At 41.6% G+C, this 21957-nt stretch overlaps 1 protein-coding gene across 5 annotated transcripts in view; it reads right to left on the bottom strand.

The window, feature by feature from the left end:
- sugct (succinyl-CoA:glutarate-CoA transferase) overlaps positions 1-21957 on the bottom strand; it is a 423980-nt gene that overhangs the window by 342120 nt on the left and 59903 nt on the right. For all 5 annotated transcript variants that reach the window (XR_011960715.1, XR_011960714.1, XM_072571162.1 and 2 more), the window contains one exon: positions 17996-18087. Coding sequence is in view for 3 of the 5 variants with exons in the window: in XM_072571162.1 (XP_072427263.1) it covers positions 17996-18087 (92 nt within the window). In the remaining 2 variants the exon portion in view is untranslated. The remainder of the gene's footprint in view (positions 1-17995; positions 18088-21957) is intronic.

Here is a 21957-nt window from a genome sequence, read left to right on the forward strand (position 1 = left end):
GAGCCTGCTCCACCATTCAAGAAGATCATGGCTAATCTTTTCATGGCCTCAGCTTCACTAACCCATCGTCTCACCATAACCCTTCATTCCTTTACAGTGCAAAAAATGATCTAACTTAGCTTGAAAAACATTTACTGAGGGAACATGAATTACTTCACTGGGCAGGGAATTCCAGATTCACAACCCACTGGGTGAAGAAGTTCCTTCTCAATTCAGTCCTAAATCTGCTCCCCCTAATTTTGAAGCTATGCCCTCTTGTCCTAGTTCCACCTGCCAGTGAAAGCATCGTCTCTATTTCTATCCTATCTATTCCCTTCATAATCTTATGTGTCTCGATAAAATCTCCCCTCATTCTTCTAAATTCCAATGAACATAATCGCAGTCTCCTCAGTGTCACCTCATAAGCCAACTCTCTCAACTCCAGAATCAACCTAATGAATCTCCTCTGCATCCACTGTAGTGCCAGTATATCCTTTCTCAAGTCAGGAGACCAAAACTGTACACAGTACTCCAGGTGTGGCCTCACCAGCACCCTACACAGCAGCAACATTACCTCCTTGCTTTTAATCTGCATCTGCAAACCAACCTTCTGTGATGTATGTGCAAGGATACCCAGGTTTTTCTGCACAATAGCATTCTGCATTTTTTTACCATTAGTCTTTTTTACTGTTATTCCTATCACATTAATTCAGATTGTACTTCATCTGCCTGATTGTTGCCCACTCACTTAAACTATCTATGTCCCTTTACAAAGTTTGACAGTCCTCTGCACATTTTGCTCTACCACTCATCTTAGTGTCATTTGCAAATAGGTGGCACAGTGGCTCAGTGATTAGCACTAATGCTTCACAGTGCCAAGGATCTGGGGTTTGATTCCCACCTCAGGCGACTGCCTGTATGGAGCTTGCACATTCTCCCCGTGTCTGTGTGGGTTTCTTCTGGGTGCACCAGTTTCCTCCCACAATCCAAAGATGTGCAGGTTAGATGAAATGACCATGCCAAATTGCCCACAGTATTCAGGGATGTGTAGATTAGATGCCTTAGTCAGGGTAAATATAGGATAGTGAAGTGTGGAAAATGGGTCTGGGTGGGATACTCTTCAGAGGGTGTGGACTTGTTGGGCCAAAGGGCCTGTTTCCACTCTGTAGGGATTCTATTCTATTCTAAACTTTGACACACTATACGTGGTCCCCCACTCCAAATCATCTATATAAATTGTGAATAATTGCAATCCCTGAGGCACACCATTAGTCAATGATTGCAAACTAGAAAAATACTCATTTATCCCCACTCTTGCTCCATGTTAATCAATCCTCCGTCCATGCTAATACATTGCCCGAAACGCTGCATCTTTATCTTATCTTTTGTGCAGCAACTTGTCAAATGCCTTTTGAATATCTATTAGGTCCCCATTGTTCACTGTGCTCATAATGTCTCTGTAGAATTCCAGTAGATTAGTTAAGCATGACCTGCCCTTCATGAACCCATGTTGCATCTGCCAAACAAGACAATTTCTAACGAGATGCCTTGCTATTTGTTCCTTGATAATAGACTTAAGTATTTTCCTTCAAGCCTGGCCCTCTAACTGCAACTCAATCAATAAACACATTGAACTGGACCCCATATACAAACCATTCAGGTACAGAACCAGAAGTATCAAAAAGAGTCAGAAGCATCTTCCAGACTGTTGCGATTCTGTATGGCTTCTCGTGCTGCTAGGAAGCGGTTTTTTTCGTGCATCTTTGTAGTTAAAGCTTAGTCCACTTAAGAGAACAAATTTCTCTGAGTCTGTAACTTTATCCATATCTCTGCATTGTTTGCATCATTGTTGTGGGAGAGCTTTGATAGTTTTTCCTGTCATGCTTGTCCTTTCTTAGTTCTGGTACTGTGCTGTTGTATGGTGATTGCTTGTTTTAATGCAGTTGTCCATTCCAGGTCGACGGTGTTGGAGCACAGTATTTTTTGGCACCAATTTCCTGTTCATATTTGTGAAGATGATTGTGGGCAATTGTGATCATAACCCTTAGCACTTTGTGGCCGTTCTGTTCTTCTTGCTTGTTGGTTGCTGATGGGTGGTTTGTATTTTAAACTTGGTGGCAGTATCTATTTCCTGAAGCACTCACGCAGGAAGTACAGTGGTTCACAGGTTACATTCAGACAGATAGCGTTTGTCTCCCATCGTCGGGCTCGTTTGAGGGTGTTGTGCCAGTAGCCTTTGAAAAGATTTGTAACTCAGATTGTGGATAAGGTCGTAGATTCGTTCACCGAGCTGGTGTGTTTTCTGCCGATGTTTCATCGCCTCGCTAGGTGACATTGTCAGCGCATCTCCGATAAAGTGTTGGCAGTCTGTCTTCGCCTGGTATTTCTGTGTCTCTGTTTTTTGGTACTTCCAGTTCTGTATCTGTATGGTTTGCATATGGGGTCCAATTCAATGTACTTATTGATTGAGCTCCAGTTGGAGTGCCAGGCTTCAAGGAATTCTCTGGCGAGTCTCTGCTTTGCCTGTGCTAGAATGGTTACATTGGCCTTCACAAAAATTTAAGACCTAACATCCACATCCAACAGTACAAACGTTATGTACAAGATACCCTGCAAGGACTGTGAAAAACATTACCTATGACAAACAGGAAGAAAACTAACCATACGAGGGCACAAACATCAACTCGCCACTGCCTGATATGACTAGTACACTCTCATTTCCAACTGTACAGACAAAAGAGGGATATAAATTCAACTAAGTCAATGTAACCATCTGAGCAGAGGCAAAATAGAGACACACCAGAGAATTCCTTGAAGCCTGGCACTCCAAGCAGAATTCAATCACGAAATACATTGAAATGGACCCCATACACAAACCACTCAGATACAGAGCCAGAAGTACCAAAAAACAGAGATACATAGATACTACCAACACTTTATCAAAGACACACTGACAATGTCACCTAGTGACGCAACAAAACGTCTGCACAAAAACACACCAGCTCGGCGAATACATCTACAACCTCATCCACAACCGGAGTTACAAATCTTTCCAAATTCATAAATGCTTAGTAGTTTTGTTTTCCTTCTGAACTCCATGCCTTTATTTCACAAAAAAATCCCAATTTTTTGAGAGGGCTTCTCATAGTCCTGCTATGTTTAAAGATTTAGGGATATGAACCTCAACATCTCCCTACTCCCGTCCTACTTTTGAAACAGTACTAAGGAATTTTTATTGCTTATCTTCATTTTTCTTATCAAATGTTTTATTTCACACTAATGTTACATTTCAACTGCCATGTATCTGTCCATTTCATTACATTCTAAAGCTTTCCAATGTTGTTCTTGTTGTTTATTACATTGCCGAGTTTCATGTCATCTGTAAACTTGGAAATTATGCCCTGCATACCGAAGTTCAGATCATTATTTTATTCACAATAGTAATCTGAAGAAAACTCTAAGAAACATCACATTCTACAAATAACATTTCATCATTACTCTCAGCTTTCAGTTCACTAGTCAATTTTATTTTTCATGTTGTCACAACACTTTATTGAAGTCATGAACTTTCACTTTCCAACAAGTGCAGTTGTCTATCAAATAGCACGTAGAACAGTACGGCACAGTACAGGCCCTTCGGCTCATGATGTTGTGCCGAGCATTTATCTTAATCTAAGATCAACCTAACCTACACACCCCTCAATTTACTGCTGCCCATGTGCTTGTCCAGCAGTTACTTAAATGTCCCTAATGTCTCTGACTACCAACGCTGGCAGTGTATTCCATGCACCCCCACTCTCTGCGTAAAGAACCTACCTCTGAAATCTCCCCTGTACCTTCCTCCAAATACCTTAAAATTATGATGCCTCATGACAGCTATTTCGGCCCTGGGTGAAAGTCTCTGGCTATCTATTCTATCTGTGCCTCTCATTACCTTGTACACCTCTATCAAGTCACCTCTCTTCCTTCTTCCCTCCAGTGTGAAAAGCCACAGCTCACTCAACCTCTCTTCATAGGATATGCTGTCCAACCTAGGCAGCATCCTGGTAAATCTCCTCTGCACTCACATCCTTCCTATAACGAGGCAACCAGAACTGGACACAATATTCCAAGTGTGGTCTAAACAGGGTTTTATAGAGCTGCAGCAAAACCTCAACAGTTCTTAAACTCAATCCCCCTGTTAATGAAAGCCAAAACATCATACACTTTCTTAGAAACCCTATCAACTTGGGTTGCGACTCTGAGGGATATATGTACATGGACCTCAAGATCCCACTTTTCCTCCACATTGCCAAGAATCCTGTCCTTAACCTGTATTCAGTATTCATAATCAACCTTCCAAAATGAATCACTTTGCATTTATCCAGGTTGAACTCCATCTGTCACTTCTCAGCTCAACTCTGCATCCTGTCTTGTGTACAACAGCCTTCAATACTATCTACAACACTGCCGACCTTTGTGTCATCAGCAAACTTACTAACCTACCCCTCCACTTTTTCATCCAAGCCATTTATGAGAACTTCAAAGGGCAGAGGCCCAAGAACAGATCCCTGCGGGACACCACTGGTCACCAACCTCGAGGCAGAATACTTTCCATCTACCACCACTCGCTGTCTTCTTTCGGCCAGCCAATTCGGTATCCAGACGGCCAAGTTTCCCTGTAGCCCATGCCTCCTAACTTTCTGAATGAGCCTACCATGGGGAACCTTATCAAATGCTTTACTGAAATCCAAATGCACCATATCCGTTGCTCAATTTTCGTCAACTTGCGTCGTCATATCCTCAAAGAACTCTAAGGCTTGTGAGGCTTGCTCCTCAAAAATCTATGCTGACTATCTTTAATCAAACTATATTTTTCCAAATAGTCATATGCCCTATCTCACAGAATCCTTTCCAGTACCTTGCTTACTGCAGAAGAAAGACTGACTGGTCTGTAATTCCCAGGGATTTCCCTACTCCCTTTCTTGAAAAGAGGAACAACATTCACCTCGCACCAATCATCCGGTACTACTCCTGTGGAGAGGGAGGATACAAAGATCATCGCTAGAGGCACAGCAATCTCATTCCTCGCTTCCCAGAGTAACCTTGGATATATTTGTTCTGGCCCTGGTGATCCTCCCAAGAATTTCCAGCACATCCACTTTCTTAAAATCAATCTTTTCAAGCCTATTAACCTGGTCCACTGTGTTCTCACTATCAACAGCATACCTCTCTTGTGAATACTGAAGTTTAAAAAAAAACTCATTTAGGGCCTCCCCTATCTCTTCAGACTCCAAGCACAAGTTCCCTTCACTATGTATGATCAGCCCTACCCTCTCTCTGATCATTCAAGTGCCGTTTTTAAAATCCACTTAAATAATATCAAGCACACTATTATTACAGACAATTATTAATGCTTTCGGTTGCAAATGACTTGCCCAAATTAGTTAAACAACTTCCCTTTAATGAATTAGCACTTCCCATAATTTATTACCTTTCCAAATGTCAATTTATTTTGGTCTGGATTATAATTAAGCATTTCTTCCTTGTTTTTGAACAAGGCTGTAACATGTAAAGATCTAGTATTAATCCTATATCCAAGGAGAAATAAACTGAAGAGAGAGTTTAAAACATAGCCAACTTATAAAGTCTCACATTTTGCACGGTCTCCCCATGTCTGCGTGGGTTTCCTCCGGGTGCTCCGGTTTCCTCCCACAGTCCAAAGATGTGCAGGTCAGGTGAATTGGCTATGCTAAATTGCCCATAGTGTTAGGTAAGGGGTAAATGTAGGGGTATGGGTGGGTTGCGCTTCGGTGGGTCGGTGTGGACTTGTTGGGACTTGTAATGTAATCTAATCTAATCTAATTTGTAACATAACAAAAAATGAAGCTGACAGGGGAGTATAGCAAAGGGGGAGGAAAGTCAATGGTATATTGGCCTTATTGCAAGAAGTATGGAGCATAAATGTTAGAAAATCTTTCTGCAATCAAGTTCAGTCTCTGCATCAAAAGAAGGATATACCAACCTTACAGTAGACGTAACAAAGTTTCACTTGACTGATCTATGGGAGAGAGGGCTGCCTTTGAAGAGAATTGGAATAAGATGGGCCTACATTTGGTCAAGTTTAGAAGAATGTGAAATGATCACACTGATGCATCCAAGATTCTGAGACATCACAACAAAGTAGATGCGAAGAGAGTTCTATCCCTGGCTGGTCAGTCTAGAACTAGGGAGCAGAGTCTCAAGATAAAGAAATAGCCATTTCAGACTGAAATGTTGAGAAATTTCTTAACTTACAAAAGTTGTGAATCATCAAATTTCTCCAATTTTAAAAACATATCCCTTCACAATTTGCTACTACTCTAATTTTACTTGAAATGGAAGGCCTTCAGCTAGAAGAGGTGGCTACAATGGAATGCACTCTCTCATCATCTCTTCTCTCCTTCAAAATTATCTCTTCAATTATGTCTTTCATCATCACAAATTTATATTCCTATTTTTCTACCTTTAAGGTGCCTTAAATAAATGCAATGGTCACATACAGGTAAAATCAGGTTGTGCTTTTCATGCTAGTCATTCTAGGATCCTCTGTATCAATTAATTCAGGAATTGCCTATAGAGTTTGTCTACAGTCAGACATAAATTTATGCTATGCAATGCACCATCTAGTGTGTTTTTTTTAAACTAGGTCTCCATCTGAAATGCAAATATAGTTCATTCATTAGTGTGACATTAGCGACTTTACAAATAGAAATGTAACTGACTAAATTTTTCACTGAGGTTCAATCCAACGATTTGCATATTTTAATGATTCTAATTAAATAAATTTCTTTTAAATGCCATGTTGTTAGTTAATGCTCAGTGCTTACATGCAAATTGGAATGTTCCTGCCAATAGGCAGTGGGAATGGCACTGAACACATTGATGGATTTTGTCAGAAACATACAGAGATTACGTTGGGATGATAGAAAGAGTGAACAAACTTCCAAACACCTCAACCCTTCAAGCACCATCTCCACATATGTGGCAGAGTCTTGTAATCATGTTCTGGACTTACCAGATTCTGGATTAGTGGTGCTGGAAGAGCACAGCAGTTCAGGCAGCATCCAAATAGCTTTGAAATCAACGTTTCGGGCAAAAGCCCTTCATCAGGAATAAAGGCAGTGAGCCTGAAGCATGGAGAGATAAGCTAGCGGAGGAAAACTTTTTCAAGGCAGGCATCCTTGCAAGAGGATTCGCAGTAGGGTTAAAATCAACGAGGTAAAAACAATGACTGCAGAATCAACGAGGTAAAAACAATGACTGCAGTCATTGTTTTTACCTTCTGGACTTACCAGTCATTTTAGCACTTATCAAATCAGATAGAAGCTAGTCACCTTCAATCCCAAGGGACTGCTTCATATAAAGATAGCACAAGGCTGCTCGATCATTTGAGAGATGTTTCACCTCAGGGTTATCACACCTCAGACGAGGGGAGATTTTGCGAAAGACAGTTCTTCATGCTAACCTGAGCCAGGGTGGGAATTTAACCCAATACTCTGTATTCCAAACCAGCTATTGAGCCAACTGAACTAACCAGGTCCCCTTCTGCTTAAGAAGACATTATATTAATCAAAGATATGGCTTTTGTTTCTTGGATAAAAACAAATTACTGCGGATGCTGGAATCTGAAACCAAAAAAGAGAAAATGCTAGAAAATCTCAGCAAGTCTGGCAGCATCTGTAAGGAGAGAAAAGAGCTGACGTTTCAAGTCTAACTGACAAAGGGTCAGTTAGACTTGAAACATCAGCTCTTTTCTCTCCTTACAGATGCTGCCAGACTTGCTGAGATTTTCCAGCATTTTCTCTTTTTTGGCTTTTTTCTTGTTTCACTTTCGGTTTCTTTCTCAGTCATCTTGTCCGTGAGATCCACCTCCTGTTCACTCATTCTATTCCCACTAAGCAGCTGATTTCACAACCTCCCTCCTGGCTCTCATACTGGGTGGTATTAATGGCCCTATCTCTCAGGTACTGACTATATTCCTCTTGTACTTACTTGCTGAGCTCAAACCTCTCCTCAAAGAACACATCATTCACACCTCTCTCCTTGCTTACTATCACTCCTTCATCCCTGTCCTTACATGAAGTCCCTGAAGTTGCCACAAAAGCAAAATATTGTAGATGCTGTAAATCTGAAATAAAACCAGAAACATACTGGAAATCCTCAGTACATCAGACAGTATATATAGAGATAGAGAGAAACAGATTTGATGCTTGCGGTCAACAACCCTTCAGTCAATTCAAATTAAATCAAATTGATTCCTAGGATGGCATCTAAGAAGACACTGAGTCCATCAGGATTGCACTCACTGGAGTTCAGAATAATGAGGGGGATCTCATAGAAGCCTACAAAATACTAACAGGACGAGACAGGTTAGATGCAGGAAGGATGGTCGTGATGATCGGGGGCATTTTTAAGCTGAGAGGAGAGAGGTTTTAAAAAAGATATGAGGTACAAATGTTTTACAAAGAGGGCAGCTCGCATATAGAATGAACTTTCTGAGGAAATGGTGGATGTGGGTACAATTACAACACGGAAAACATATTTGGATAAGTACATAAATAGAAAAGGTTTGAAGGGATACAGGCCAGGAGCAGGCAGGTGGGACTAGCTTAGTTTGGGATTATGTTCGGCATGGACTAGTTGGACCAAAGAGTTTCCATGCTGTATTACTCTATGAGTCTATGACTTAAATGAGGAGATATTTCTTCACCCAGAGAGTGGTGAGCCTGTGGAATTCAATGCCACAGAAAGTGGTTGGGGCCAAAACATTGTGTGCGTTCAAGGAGGAGGTAGGTATAGCTATTGTGGCAAAATGGATCAAGATGAGGGTGGAATTAAGATATTGAGCTCAATGATCAGTCACGATCATATTGAATGACACAGCAGGCTTGACAAGTCAAATTGCCTACTTCTGCTGTTACCTTCTGTTTCTATGTTATAATGATGGGAAATTAACTCTTTCTCTCCACAGACACTGCCTAACTTGCTGAGAATTCCCAATATTTACTGTATTTATTCCTTGAATGTGTTGTTGCCTTCCAAATTCAAGTCAGTATTTCTCAAAACTTCATGTTTCTTCAATCAAGTTTCTTCCCTTGTCACGGTACACAGAAACATAGCTCTTATCAAAGTCTCAAATAACATACGATGTGACTGTGGCCATATTCTCTATTATTCTTCTCATTTGTCTGTAGCCGCTGACATGCTTGATCACAAGAACATCTTTCATCAAGGATATAAACGAGCAGCTGCACAGCACTTGGAGGGAGGTGGATGAACAATCAGAGGTCAAGGTCTATATCAAAACCAAGAATATAGGTAGAAAGAGGAATGAGGCTTTGCAGGCAGATTATAGGGGGATATCAAGGAAACAAGCAATAAATACCTCAAATGTGGCAATCTCTAGATTTTTCCTGGGTGCTCATGTTACAGAGTATTGAAATAAGATGACAGAGCAGATGAGTGCATGCTGAAGAGACCTGCTGACTGTAGGCTATTGGGACTTCCTGGTTCTGGGAGAGGAAGAATTTATTCAAACTGCTTGTGCTGCATCTCAACAAAGCTGGGATCAACGTCCTTGTGCAGCAGTTTGCTCATGCTGTCAGAATGGATTTGAAATAACCGGGCTGGGAACAAAGACACAACATTAAAAATGAGAAACAAGGTCCAGACAGATAGCACTAGAGGCAAGAAATAGTAACACGTTAGGTTGGGTCAGACTAAAAGGAAAATCAATGGTAGTGTTCGAATTCATGTTGCTTGTCATCTGTGTGTGTGGCTACCAAGGATAGCTGGTCGTGTCGTTTCGTGGCTAGTTGGTGTTCATGGATGCAGATGACAAGCAACATGAATTCGACTGGGACAACACACACAAACAAAGTTGCATCAGGACACTATTCAAAAGGGCCACAACACACTGCAGCACACCAGAACTACAAAAAGAGGAAGAGGAACACCTATACAAAGTATTCGCCAAAAACGGATACCCTCGCAATTTCATCAACAGATGCCTAAGGGAGAGACAACGGAACGAGGACATGCCGCAACCCAAAGGACCAGCCACACTACCATACATCAGGAGCATTTCTGAACTGACAGCCAGACTACTGCGACCACTAGGACTCATAACAGCACACAAACCAACAGCCACGCTCAGACAACAACTCACCAGAACAAAGGACCCGATACCCAGCATGAGCAAAACTAATGTAGTGTACAAAATCCCATGCAAGGACTGCACAAAACACTACATCGGACAAACAGGAAGACAGTTAACAATCCGTATACACGAACACCAACTAGCCACGAAACGACACGACCAGCCATCCTTAGTAGCCACACACACAGACGACAAGCAACATGAATTCGACTGGGACAACACTACCATTATAGGGCAAGCCAAACAGAGAACAGCCAGGGAATTCCTAGAGGCATGGCACTCATCCACAGACTCTATCAACAAACACATCGACCTGGACCCAATATACCGGCCACTGCAGTGGACAGCTCGAACTGACAACCGGAAGTGGCAGAGACAGGCCACTATAAATACCGGAGAAAACAGCACAGAAGCGCTTCACAGGAGGCTCCCAAGCACTGAGGATGTCACCTAGACAGGGGACAAAACGTTTGCAAGACAAATTCCCAGCTCGGCGAACAGAATCACAACATTAATCATGGTTGACCTGATTGTCCTCCCCAGTACCTATCCCGTTGGCTTGGACTGCTCTTACATTATTCCATTCGCATCTAACTAGTATTAAAGACACAAACCTCCCTCCTTTGTTTTACTCCTTTAAGATACTTCTTAAGCTTTACTTCATTAGCCATGTCTGACCTAATATCTTCATTGTGGTTCAGTGTCACATTTGTCTTTATAATGTTCATGCAAAAATAATGGAGCTTTTCATTATATTTAAGATGCAATATAAATTCAAGCTTTTATTGCAACTGGAGACTTGTGTTGAACAATGGCAAAAGAAGGCTTGGTTATGGAAGAAACCAAGGGAACTGCAAATGCTTGACACATGTTGGTACAAATTATAAAATGGATAAGCAGCCAATTTTCAAAGGAAATTTGTTGCAAAATAATCAACAAATTTAGGGTTAAAATTTTTCCCAGATATTGGAAGCTCCTCAGGAAGGAAGAGCAAGTTGTCACTGATTGAAATGATATGGAGGTGCCAGTGTTGGTCTGGAGTGGACAAAGTTAAAAATCACAACACCAGATTATAATCCAACAGGTTTATTTGGTTTGGAGATGCCAGTGTTGGACTGAGGTGTACAAAGTTAAAAATCACACAACACCAGGTCATAGTCCAATAGGTTTAATTGGAAGCACACTAGCTTTCGGAGTGACACTCCTTCATCAGGTGGTTGTGGGCCACCTGATGAAGGGGCAGCGTTCTGAAAGCTAGTCATAGAGATGTACAGCATGGAAACAGACCCTTCAGTCCAACCTGTCCATGCCAATCAGATATCCCAACCCAATCTAATCCCACCTGCCAGCATCTGGCCCATATCCCTCAAAACCCTTCCTATTCATATACCCATCCAAATGCCTTTTAAATGTTGCAATTGTTCCAGCCTCCACCACTTCCTCTGGCAGCTCATCCCATACATGTACCACCCTCTGTGTGAAAAAGTTGCCTCTTACGTCTCTTTTATATCTTTCCCCTCTCACCCTAAACCTATGTCCTCTAGTTCTGGACTCCCTGACCCCAGGGAAAAGACTTTGTCTATTTATCCTATCCATGCCCCTCAATTTTGTAAACCTCTATAAGGTCACCCCTCAGCCTCCGACGCTCCAGAGAAAACAGCCCCAGCCTCTTCAGCCTCTCCCTGCAGCTCAAATCCTCCAACCCTGGCAACATCCTTGTAAATTAATGCTTCCAATTAAACCTGTTGGACTATAACTTGGGGTTGAGAGATTTTTAATTAGGTTTATTTGTAAGTATGAGCTCTCGGAGTGCTGCTTCTTCATCAGTTAACTAGTGGGGCAGGATCATAAGATACAAAATTTATAGCAAAAGACCACAGTGTCATGCAATTAAAACAATATATTGAATAAACCTTGATTGCTGTAAAACCTTTTAAATTTTAGAATGAGTTGCAGGTTTCGGCCCATTTATATGTAAATCTCACAACTTTTTTCCAATCACGTTCTCGAGCTAACTTAAGGTTTTATAAAAAAAAGGTGACATCTCAGCTCAGACAATGTATTAAAGGTGTGAGGTTAGACTCTGTCTGTATCCCAATCTTGAGTCAGACTGGTTCTGTTTGCAAAGTAGGAATTGAGAGAATGTTATGTGGATTCATTGCCTGCAGGTTGTGCACTTTTTGAGCAAAAGTGGAATGTACCTGCAAATACAGTCCATAGGGTTGTGCGCGTGCGGGGGAGAGAGTGTGAGTGTGCGTACATGTGAGTATGTGCTTGAGTGACAGTGTGCATGAGTGTGTGCGCTTGCATAAGCAGTATTGGTATTTGCAGTTAACATTCTATTTTTGCTCAAAAAGCATACAACCTGCAGGCAGTCAATCCATACAATGTTATATAAATTCTTACTTTGGAAACAGAACCAGTCTGACTCAAGATTGGGATACAGACAGCCTCTAACCTTATACCTTCAATACATTGATTAAGTTGAGATGTCACTTTTTTTAAATAGAAAATCTTAAGTTATCTCGAGAACGTGACTTAAAAGTAGTTCTGGGATTTACGTAATAATGAGCCAAAACCTGCAACCCATTCTAAATGATGAAAGACTGAACAGCAGTCTAGGTTTATTCAATATATTGTTTTAATTGCATGACACTGTGACCTTTGCTACAAATTCTGTGTTCTTTGATCCTGCCCCACTAGTTACCTGATGAAGGAGCAGCGCTCTGAAAGCTAGTACTTCCAAATAAACCTGTTGGACTATAATCTGGTGTTGACAGTGCAGTGCTGGAAAAGCACAGCAGGTCAGGCAGCATCTGAGGAGCAGGAGAGTTGATGTTTCGGGCATCAGCTCTTCATTAGGGATCAAAGACGCAATGAAGGGCTTATTCCCGAAATGTTAATCCCCCTGCTCCTCAGATGCTGCCTGACCTGCTGTGCTTTTCCAGCACCACACTTTTTGACTCTGATCTCCAGCATCTGGAGTCCTCATTTTCTCCTATAACCTGGTATTCACTGATTGAAGACATGGAGATGAATTCCACAAAGTGCTCGATTTCTCCACTTGCCTAAAACTTCAGGTGGTGAAGAAGGAATCCAGTAATGGAAACACCATCTGCTTCACAGGCGTTTGACATGCATTTGATTGTTAATAACTGCAGACGGTACAGCCTAATGCAGATAGAAGGCAGGCCTGCCTCAAACAGCTGCTAACCAACTTTGAGGTAGAGGTGTGTGGCACTGGATCAATATCTGAGGAAGTGATTGCGAGTCGCACTGGTCATCAAGCTGGCAGGTCACAACAAGGTGATGATGGGCTTGGAGACAGCAGAGCCTTAAAGCTCAATGAACCTTGAAGAGCATTGCCTGCCCTCACACATCACCAACCCATGCAGAAAAAAAATGTCATGGGAAGGGTTTCTCCTGCCACTGGTTAAATCCTAGTGGCAGGGTGATGAGGCATTTTAAAAGGCATAGGTAAAAACAATGACTGCAGATGCTGAAAACCAAATACTGGATTAGTGGTGCTGGAAGAGCACAGCAGTTCAGGCAGCATCCAACGAGCAGCGAAATCAACGTTTTGGGCAAAAGCCCTTCATCAGGAATAAAGCTTTATTCCTGATGAAGGGCTTTTGCCCGAAACGTTGATTTCGCTGCTCGTTGGATGCTGCCTGAACTGCTGTGCTCTTCCAGTACCACTAATCCAGTATTTGGTTTTCAGCATCTGCAGTCATTGTTTTTACCTTGTTGATTTTAACCCTACTGCGAATCCTCTTGCAAGGATGCCTGCAGCGGATAAAGGGGGTGCAGTGACCTCTACACCGCTGAAGCCAAACACCAACTCGAGGGCTTTATTCCTGATGAAGGGCTTTTGCCCGAAACGTTGATTTCGCTGCTCGTTGGATGCTGCCTGAACTGCTGTGCTCTTCCAGCACCACTAATCCAGTATTTTAAAAGGCATGTCCACATAAGAAGGTAATTTGACCATTTGATTCCATTCCCTGCGTTGGTATTATTCCTATGGGGCACAGTGGCAGGCAGGCAGGGAGGGGAGCAGGGATGCCACCTGCTGGATTAAATGAGTACCCCTCACGCCACCTTTAAGCCCATCATCAAGGGAAGAATTAAATGGAGTAATGATAAAAGGCTTACACTTATAGATAAAGGGAGGAAATTTCCAGGGAAAGGCAATGTTTTCAGAAAGGATAGAACTAACTTCAGTCAGCTCTAAATGAGGATTGCATAGTACAGTGTATAGATAGAGGAGTGTCAGTGGCAGTAGCAACAATCAATGACAACCATAACAAGGATTAAGGTAGCATGTACAGGATCCATTATAGTGCTTCTGAAATAATGTTAGAAATGTAAGAAGTAAAATACTGAGACCACATACTAAGTACTATCTCTAGTAGCTGACAAAGCAATAACGATGGATCAGAAGTTCAATTGAAAGATTATATGGAATCTTTACAAAATGGTTTGAAGTCAGAGTGTAGTTGCATTTGTAAAAGTTAGGGAACATGTTGGCCAATATCACACAAGTAAAGCTGTTTAGGTGCAAATAGGGCACGAGGTTAACTTAAGGTTTAGTCTTGGTTTGTTGACACGAAGGGAAAGAAGTGGAACAAACAAAAAAAAACCCACTGCCAATAAACTAGAACAATAAGTGTCAAAGGAACAGATTTAAACAACTAAGGACAAGCCAGGGAACTGTACACCGGTGAGCCTGACATCGATGGCGGACAAGTTGTTGGGGGACAGGATTTACACGTATTTGGAAAGGCAAGGACTAATTAGGGATAGTCAGCATGGCTTTGTGCATGGGAAATCATGTCTCACAAACTTGATTAAGTATTTTTGAAAAAGTAACAAAGAGGATTGAGGAGGGCAGAGGGATGGACGTGATCTATATGGACTTCAGTAAGGTGTTCGACAGGGTTCCCTGTGAGAGACTAGTTAGGAAGATTAGATCTCAAAGAATACAGGAAGAACTATACAATTGGATACAGAACAGGCTCAAAGGTAGAAGAAAGAGGGTGGTTGTGAAGGGTTGTTTTTCACACTGGAGGTGTGCGACCAATGGAGTGCCACGAGGATTGGTGCTGGGTCCACTACTTTTCGTTATTTAAAGAAATTATTTGGATATGAACATAGGAGGTATAGTTAGTAAGTTTGCAGATGACACCAAAATTGGAGGTGTAGTGGACAGCAAAGAAGTTACCTCACATTACAATGGGATCTTGATCAGATGGGCCAATGGGCTGAGAAGTGGCAGATGGAATTTAATTCAGTTAAATGCGAGGTGCTACATTTTGAGAAAGCAAATCTTTGCAGGACTTGTACATTTAATGGTAAGGTCCGAGGGAGTGTTGCTGAACATTCTTTTTCTGAAGGGGTTCAGAAAAGATTTACAAGGACGTTGCCAAGTTTGGAGGATTTGAGCTATAGGGAGAGGCCGAATAGCCTGGGGCTATCCCTGAGCGTCGAATGCTGAGGGGTGACCTCATAGAGGTTTATAAAATAATGAGGGGTATGAGTAGGGTCTCCCCTCTACATTGGGGAAACTAGACTCCTTCTCACAGAGCGCTTTAGAGAACATCTCCGGGATACCTGCACCAATCAACCCCACCACCCCGTGGCCGAACATTTCAACTCCCCCCTCCGACTCGGCCGAGGACATGGAGATCCTGGGCCTCCTCCATCACCACACCAGACGCCTGGAGAAAGACTGCCTGGTCTTCCGCTTCAGGACCCTTCGACCCCAGAGCTTTAATGTGGACTTCACCAGTTTCCTCGTTTCCCCTCCACCCACCTTACCCCAGTTCCAACCTTCCAGCTCAGCACCGTCTTCATGACCTGTCCCACCATCAATCTTCCTTCCAACTTATCCGCTCCACCCTCCTCTCCAACCCATCACCTTTATCCCCACCTCCATCCATCTACTGCACTCTTAGCTACCTTCTCCCCAGCCCCACCCCCCTCCCATTTATTTCTCCACCCCCCCCCCCCCCCCCCCCCCGAGGCTCCCAGCCTCATTTATGTTGAAGAGCTCCGGCTCGAAATGTCGATCTCCCTGTTCCTTGGATGCTGCTTGACCTGCTCTGCTTTTCCAGCAACACACTCTTGACTCTAACCTCCAGCATCTGCAGACCTTACTTTCTCATTTAGAGGGACAGGGGCAAACTGCTGGCAAATGGGACTACAATAGGTTGGGATGTCTGGTTGGCATGGACGAATTGGACCGAAGGGTCTGTTTCCGTGCTGTACATCTCTATGTTTGTATGACTACGTAAGTTGTCCAATGAAGAACAAAAACAAACAGAAGGCAATAAAACTATGCTAATTTTTCCATTTTTAATGACTGCTCCCAGATTTAAAACTTTAGGGATAGTTCCAAAGGAGACAGTCCTAAGAAATAATATGAAAATATAAAACTTTATGGAACTTCTTGGAAATCTGTACTTACTTTTAGTTGAAGAGGTGAACCTAATAATGCTGATAATTGATTGTTTTTGAGATGGAGGGAAGTATATAGAATAGAGGGGTCAATATTAGGATCACTACTTTGTTTCCTTTCCTTCTGGGATCTGTATTTCATTTTAATAGAGTAAATAAAGAAAAACTGTTTCCATTGGCAGAAGTGGCAGGACCAATGTACAGTGTTTTAAAGTATTGCATAGTAACTGGCAAAATATGCAGTCTGCTCCAAAAGAGGGAGCCAGAGACACTGATATCCAACTGAGGCCTGGAGGCATTAAGTACACATGCTGGTAAAGTCATTTCCCTCTTAAACTGGGCAAGTAGTTTACAGTCAGTACAGGCCAAATTATTAACTTAATTTAGTCCCTTAATTTAATGCAACAGCAAAACGAGTTAAGCTCCATAATACAACAATTGCTTACTTACAAATAAAAAATGTTGGAAGAGCAGGTAATGAATTTGTAACAAGGGGACTGGTGGACACCTCATTATTCGGACTCAATTAGGATCTACATTCATCTGTTAATTTCTTAGCATGCTGAATTTCCATCCACCCAGAGTGTATTCACTAAGTGTTAGTTGATAGTGTCACCTCTGAAGGTTATGAGCTCAAGACCCAGTCCATCACAAAATAACAACAGATGGCACCCAGGCCCATAACCCAGGTGATACTTCAACACATAGGGAGTTTTGCAGCATCAAAGATTTTATCTTAAATGAAATGTACAACTGAGACCCCAACAGCTGGCTAATGTGGATGGAAAAGATCCCACGGCATGAGAAACAATGGGACACTGAGAACACAGAACAAAAAGGGAAACACAAAGAAACACAGAGAAACTCCCAACACACACACATTAACCAGTACCATCGAAAGAGATTAACTCATCATTAATTTCTATTTGTACAGCTTTATTGTACACCAATTAGCATCTTGCACAATAGCAACTACACTGCAAAAAGGAATTCACTGGTTATGCAGTTCTCTGAGATAGTTAAATAATTCTCCTCTTCTTTTATAAACAAAGACTCATGGTATGCAGCATCATCTGTAGGAGCAAAGTATGGGTGTATGGCCTACTCATATTTTAGTACATTGCAAAACAAACACGTTAATTAGCCCTTCATTACATCCATGCAAGCACTATAATTAAAAGGTAATGAATTTCACATTCCAGTCAGCTGATAAAACTAATATATCTTAATTAAACATTATTTCAATTCATTAAATGCTACAAGCATGACAGCACCCCCTACTGCGCAATACAGCAATCAAAACACATGGCTCCAGAATCAAATTACCAGTATGAACAGAGATAGATATAAACACCACACAAACAAAGACATAAAACTTACCTGTGGGCCAGTAATGTGCATAAGGCCAGACACAGCACACACTACAGAATCGTAACCGCCGCGTTGGGACATTGGGCCCATTTGTCCATAACCTAATTTAAACAATATGTTTTTAACAGCAAACATTAGCCCATTGATCAGGTAAGTACCCATTAGCCCAGCAATAAATTTCAACGCCAAAGAGAAATAAATTTCAATTACCAAAATCTCATTTTCATATCAGCCGATGTCTAAAAATAAATACTGCTGTTTTTCATTCTTATTAGTTGTCATTCATCTCCTGCAGACCTTATTATTTAACCAACACTACCTCTTGATTTCAGGTTGCATGGCCCAATTTTAAAAACACATTTATGGTTTCTTTACGTAACATGACCAAACGATTTCACCAATCCCCAATAGGGGACTTGAAGAGATTTGGTTAATTAATTACCACATGCTAGTGATTAACAGTGAACAATGAATTGAAATGATTCAATGGTAGTAAAGGATAAACTAGCCAGAAGAGGAACCTTGAGAATGACTCTAACACTCAATATCACATGTCAAGGCTAACCTAGCCCTGAACAATCCATCACTTACCTTGTCACCTTGTGACCTAGCACCATACCCACTTGGAACCCTATCCCCTATCCATTTGGCATCATAGCCACTTTACCTAGCAGGCACACGGTTTCCTATCACCCACCTTCCAAGCACCATAACCTCTCACATACCCTTGCACAGAAGCTATCAAAGCTGTGTATGATGTTTTAAATTACAGGATACAAACTGTTGTGAGAAAGGGGATATGGCTTACTTCCACAGTTGTTCCATGCAGAGGGACTCATCAGAAGGGTAGCACAGCTCCGGATTTCCAAAGCACTGGCCAGAATCTCCTGTCAGCTCTTTTGTTTTACAGGAAAGGAGAGAAAAAGCAATGTCTGCTTTTGCCATTCATGAGAAGATTGGACCCCTTATTCTGAAAATTTGAGTACTCATTCATGAATCTCTCTTCAGAAAACTGAGAAGTAAGCATCTTTAGAATCCATCTGTACTAAGTTATACTTTCTTTGAACTTGAAAATGGCATAATACTTGTGCATATATGTACATCTAAAATCAGCTCTATAATTCTTCACATTTTCACTCCTCCCGTCATCCACATATCAAAGAGATTTTTCTTGCTTCTGTGCTTAGTTGCCAGGCTCAAAGATGAAAAATGACACAGGCTCACTGCTCAACCCCTTTATATTTCTTAATGGAGATTGTGGCCCCGAAAGACTACTGGAGCTCTATTTACATTCTTCTTAAATGAGGCAAGGTAAGAGGTTTGGGAGAACATTACTGGACTTTTCACTACATCTCTCGACAGAATAGCTAGTTTGCATATTTACTTAGATGGGACCCTTAAAGAAGTGGGCCTGATGCCCCCTTTCAGACCAGAGTTTCCAGGATAGACAGGCTGTAAGAAGTTGGAACCAGGAGAAAGATTAGAACTGTTCCTTTACAGATACTGCACACCATCGTCAGTTTAGAGATTTCCTGGCTGCTGTTTCTGGACAACAGTGAGAATGTACCACAGCTAGGTGTCATTAATACTGTGGTTTTGAATTTATCGACATATTTCTGGGTATAGGCTCCTGTCATGGAGTTTCGGGGTTAGTACTGGGAAGATGCAGTGGAAAGGACTATACAGGGGACAAACTGGTGCAGCCTGGATATACAGGGAAATTGGGTCATGTCAGGTTGAACACTGCTCCACTGCTGCCAATCAAGCACAATTGCTAGGCCAAGGGTCCATCTTTCTGTAAACCAAAGAATTTCAGCTTTATCAGTCAAAAAAGGGCAGTTCCCATTTTCACCTGGGGCTTGCACATGTGTACTCCCAGAAAGAGTCAACAGGCTGGCTGATCGGTGAAGAGCAGAATATCTTAGATTTTTCCTTCTTTAATCCTTAAATGTTCAGGTCACTATGATGCCTCTACCATTATTCTATTTATATATCAGGGTTTAAGTTTTCAGCTTAATTGCTTACTGACTTACTCATTACTGACTAACTGACCATATATTAAATTGCACTCACTTCCACAACAGTTATCAGCTGTATATTGATCAAGTTGCATTCCCATTTTTTGAACACTCCAAGACAAAGGTGAAATTTCATTTTGCTGCATTAGCCTCACTGCATGATGACATCACACACAAAACCAATGCCCGATGTGTTATCTATCCCTTTGATAGTGTGATAATGCTGCTCTTTTAATAAGGTTATGTTGTCCTTGGCTATGACACAGATTCCAAAAAGTCTAAGTTTGAAGGGTTTTAGGGCCAGTTTGATTATAGTTAACAGATATTGCCTCGGGAAAAAAGGCTTTCAACGTTTTGGGAAAAAAAACACTCGTACAATCAAAGAGGAGTGGCCAGTTGTACCACCTCAGCTTTTCGCTGGTTTGATTTGATTTTGATAGTCTGGCTATTCACTGAAAGCAGTCAGGCCATTTTGAAGCTGCTGAACCCAAAGAAGCAGGTCCAGGCTGGTTCTCTCTCTGACATCTCTCCTGTAAGACCCAATGTTTGATTTTACCTTTTGTGCAAAGGGGTGTTTATGGGGATTGTTAAAAGTATTTGGAACAACATCATTAAGTTGGGATAATCTGTTCAGTTTTCACATAGTTAAGTTCTGTATTCTGTTCCCTTTTATTTGTGCTTCATTTGGTAATCTTGTAAATAAATTGTTTTGCTTAAAACTAAGTGGTTTGACCAGCTGCATCCCTCCTGGACTATCCATGTAACACCTGCTTAACACAACTAACAAAGTCAGGTCTGGGCTACTTTCTTCAAGTGTTTTGAGGGGGTCTGGCCTGGTCCATAACAATTTGAACTTTGAGAATGAATCCAAGCAACAAGCTCAGGTATCACTAAGTTCAAAGCAAGGCACAGCCAAGTCAGCAATAAGACTGGGATTTGTGTAAATATTCACAAAATCAGGTTAAAAACTGAGAGAAAATGGAAATACAAAATACTAAACCAGAAAGACAGACACTGCCTTCATAAGAATGTCTTTTAGGACAAGACATCTCTAAGTTTTCCAAAGTTAATGAAACAATTTTGTCATCCTTGTTATAGAGAAATGCAGCAGTAAAATTTCACACAGCAACATTCCACAAAACCGTTACCATATGACTAATGTCGCAACTTCTTAACTACAAGCTTTAATTTTTCTGAAAAAATATGATGGAGAACAAATGCACAGGGAAATATTTAAGCAAAACTGATCATGACATAATAAAATTTAAGATAAAGATTGAACAAAACCGAAGAAAGGTATGGACAAAATAATTCATCAAATCCAAGCTAATTTTACAGGGTGAAAACAGAACTTGGAAAAGTTCTTCTGGCAGGAGGATGGACAATGGGCGGGAGGTGCGCAGTGTGCTGCTGTGTAGTCGCCTGAACAGGGAGTGGACTTAGCAAGTGCTTGCTGTGTCAATCCCTTTGAACTGCTGTTGGGGGGGGGGGGGGGGCGAGGGCTTCAGCAATGCTGCAGGTCCCTTACACACAAGGGTGTGTCTGCTCAGAAACAAACCCTGAGACAGAACAAAGCAAGCAGAGCAACGGAAAAGGAAATTTCAGAAAACTCCGAGCCCCAGAGGAGAGGCATTGAATCAATTAACCGAATAATCAATTATTCGAACGAAATAGTGCGCGCCCATCTCATTTGGATAATAGAGGTTCCTCTGTAGATGGTGACTGGTCAGTCCAAAGGTACAGGTAAGAAGTTATTTTCAAATATTATAGCTTTTTTTTAAATACACCCAACGATGTGTTTTAGTTTGCAAGTTATTTCAGCTAGGAACATTGAATGTAAATAGGGGAGACACTGTAATGCTGAAAGATACGCTATCCTTGAGGGTGGGGAAAGAGAACAGAATCCATTGAGTAAGAGTTGAGAAACAAAAGGACATAATTAATCACCTGGAC

This window comes from Chiloscyllium punctatum, chromosome 5 (genome assembly GCF_047496795.1).
Source record: "Chiloscyllium punctatum isolate Juve2018m chromosome 5, sChiPun1.3, whole genome shotgun sequence".
NCBI lineage: Eukaryota > Metazoa > Chordata > Chondrichthyes > Orectolobiformes > Hemiscylliidae > Chiloscyllium > Chiloscyllium punctatum.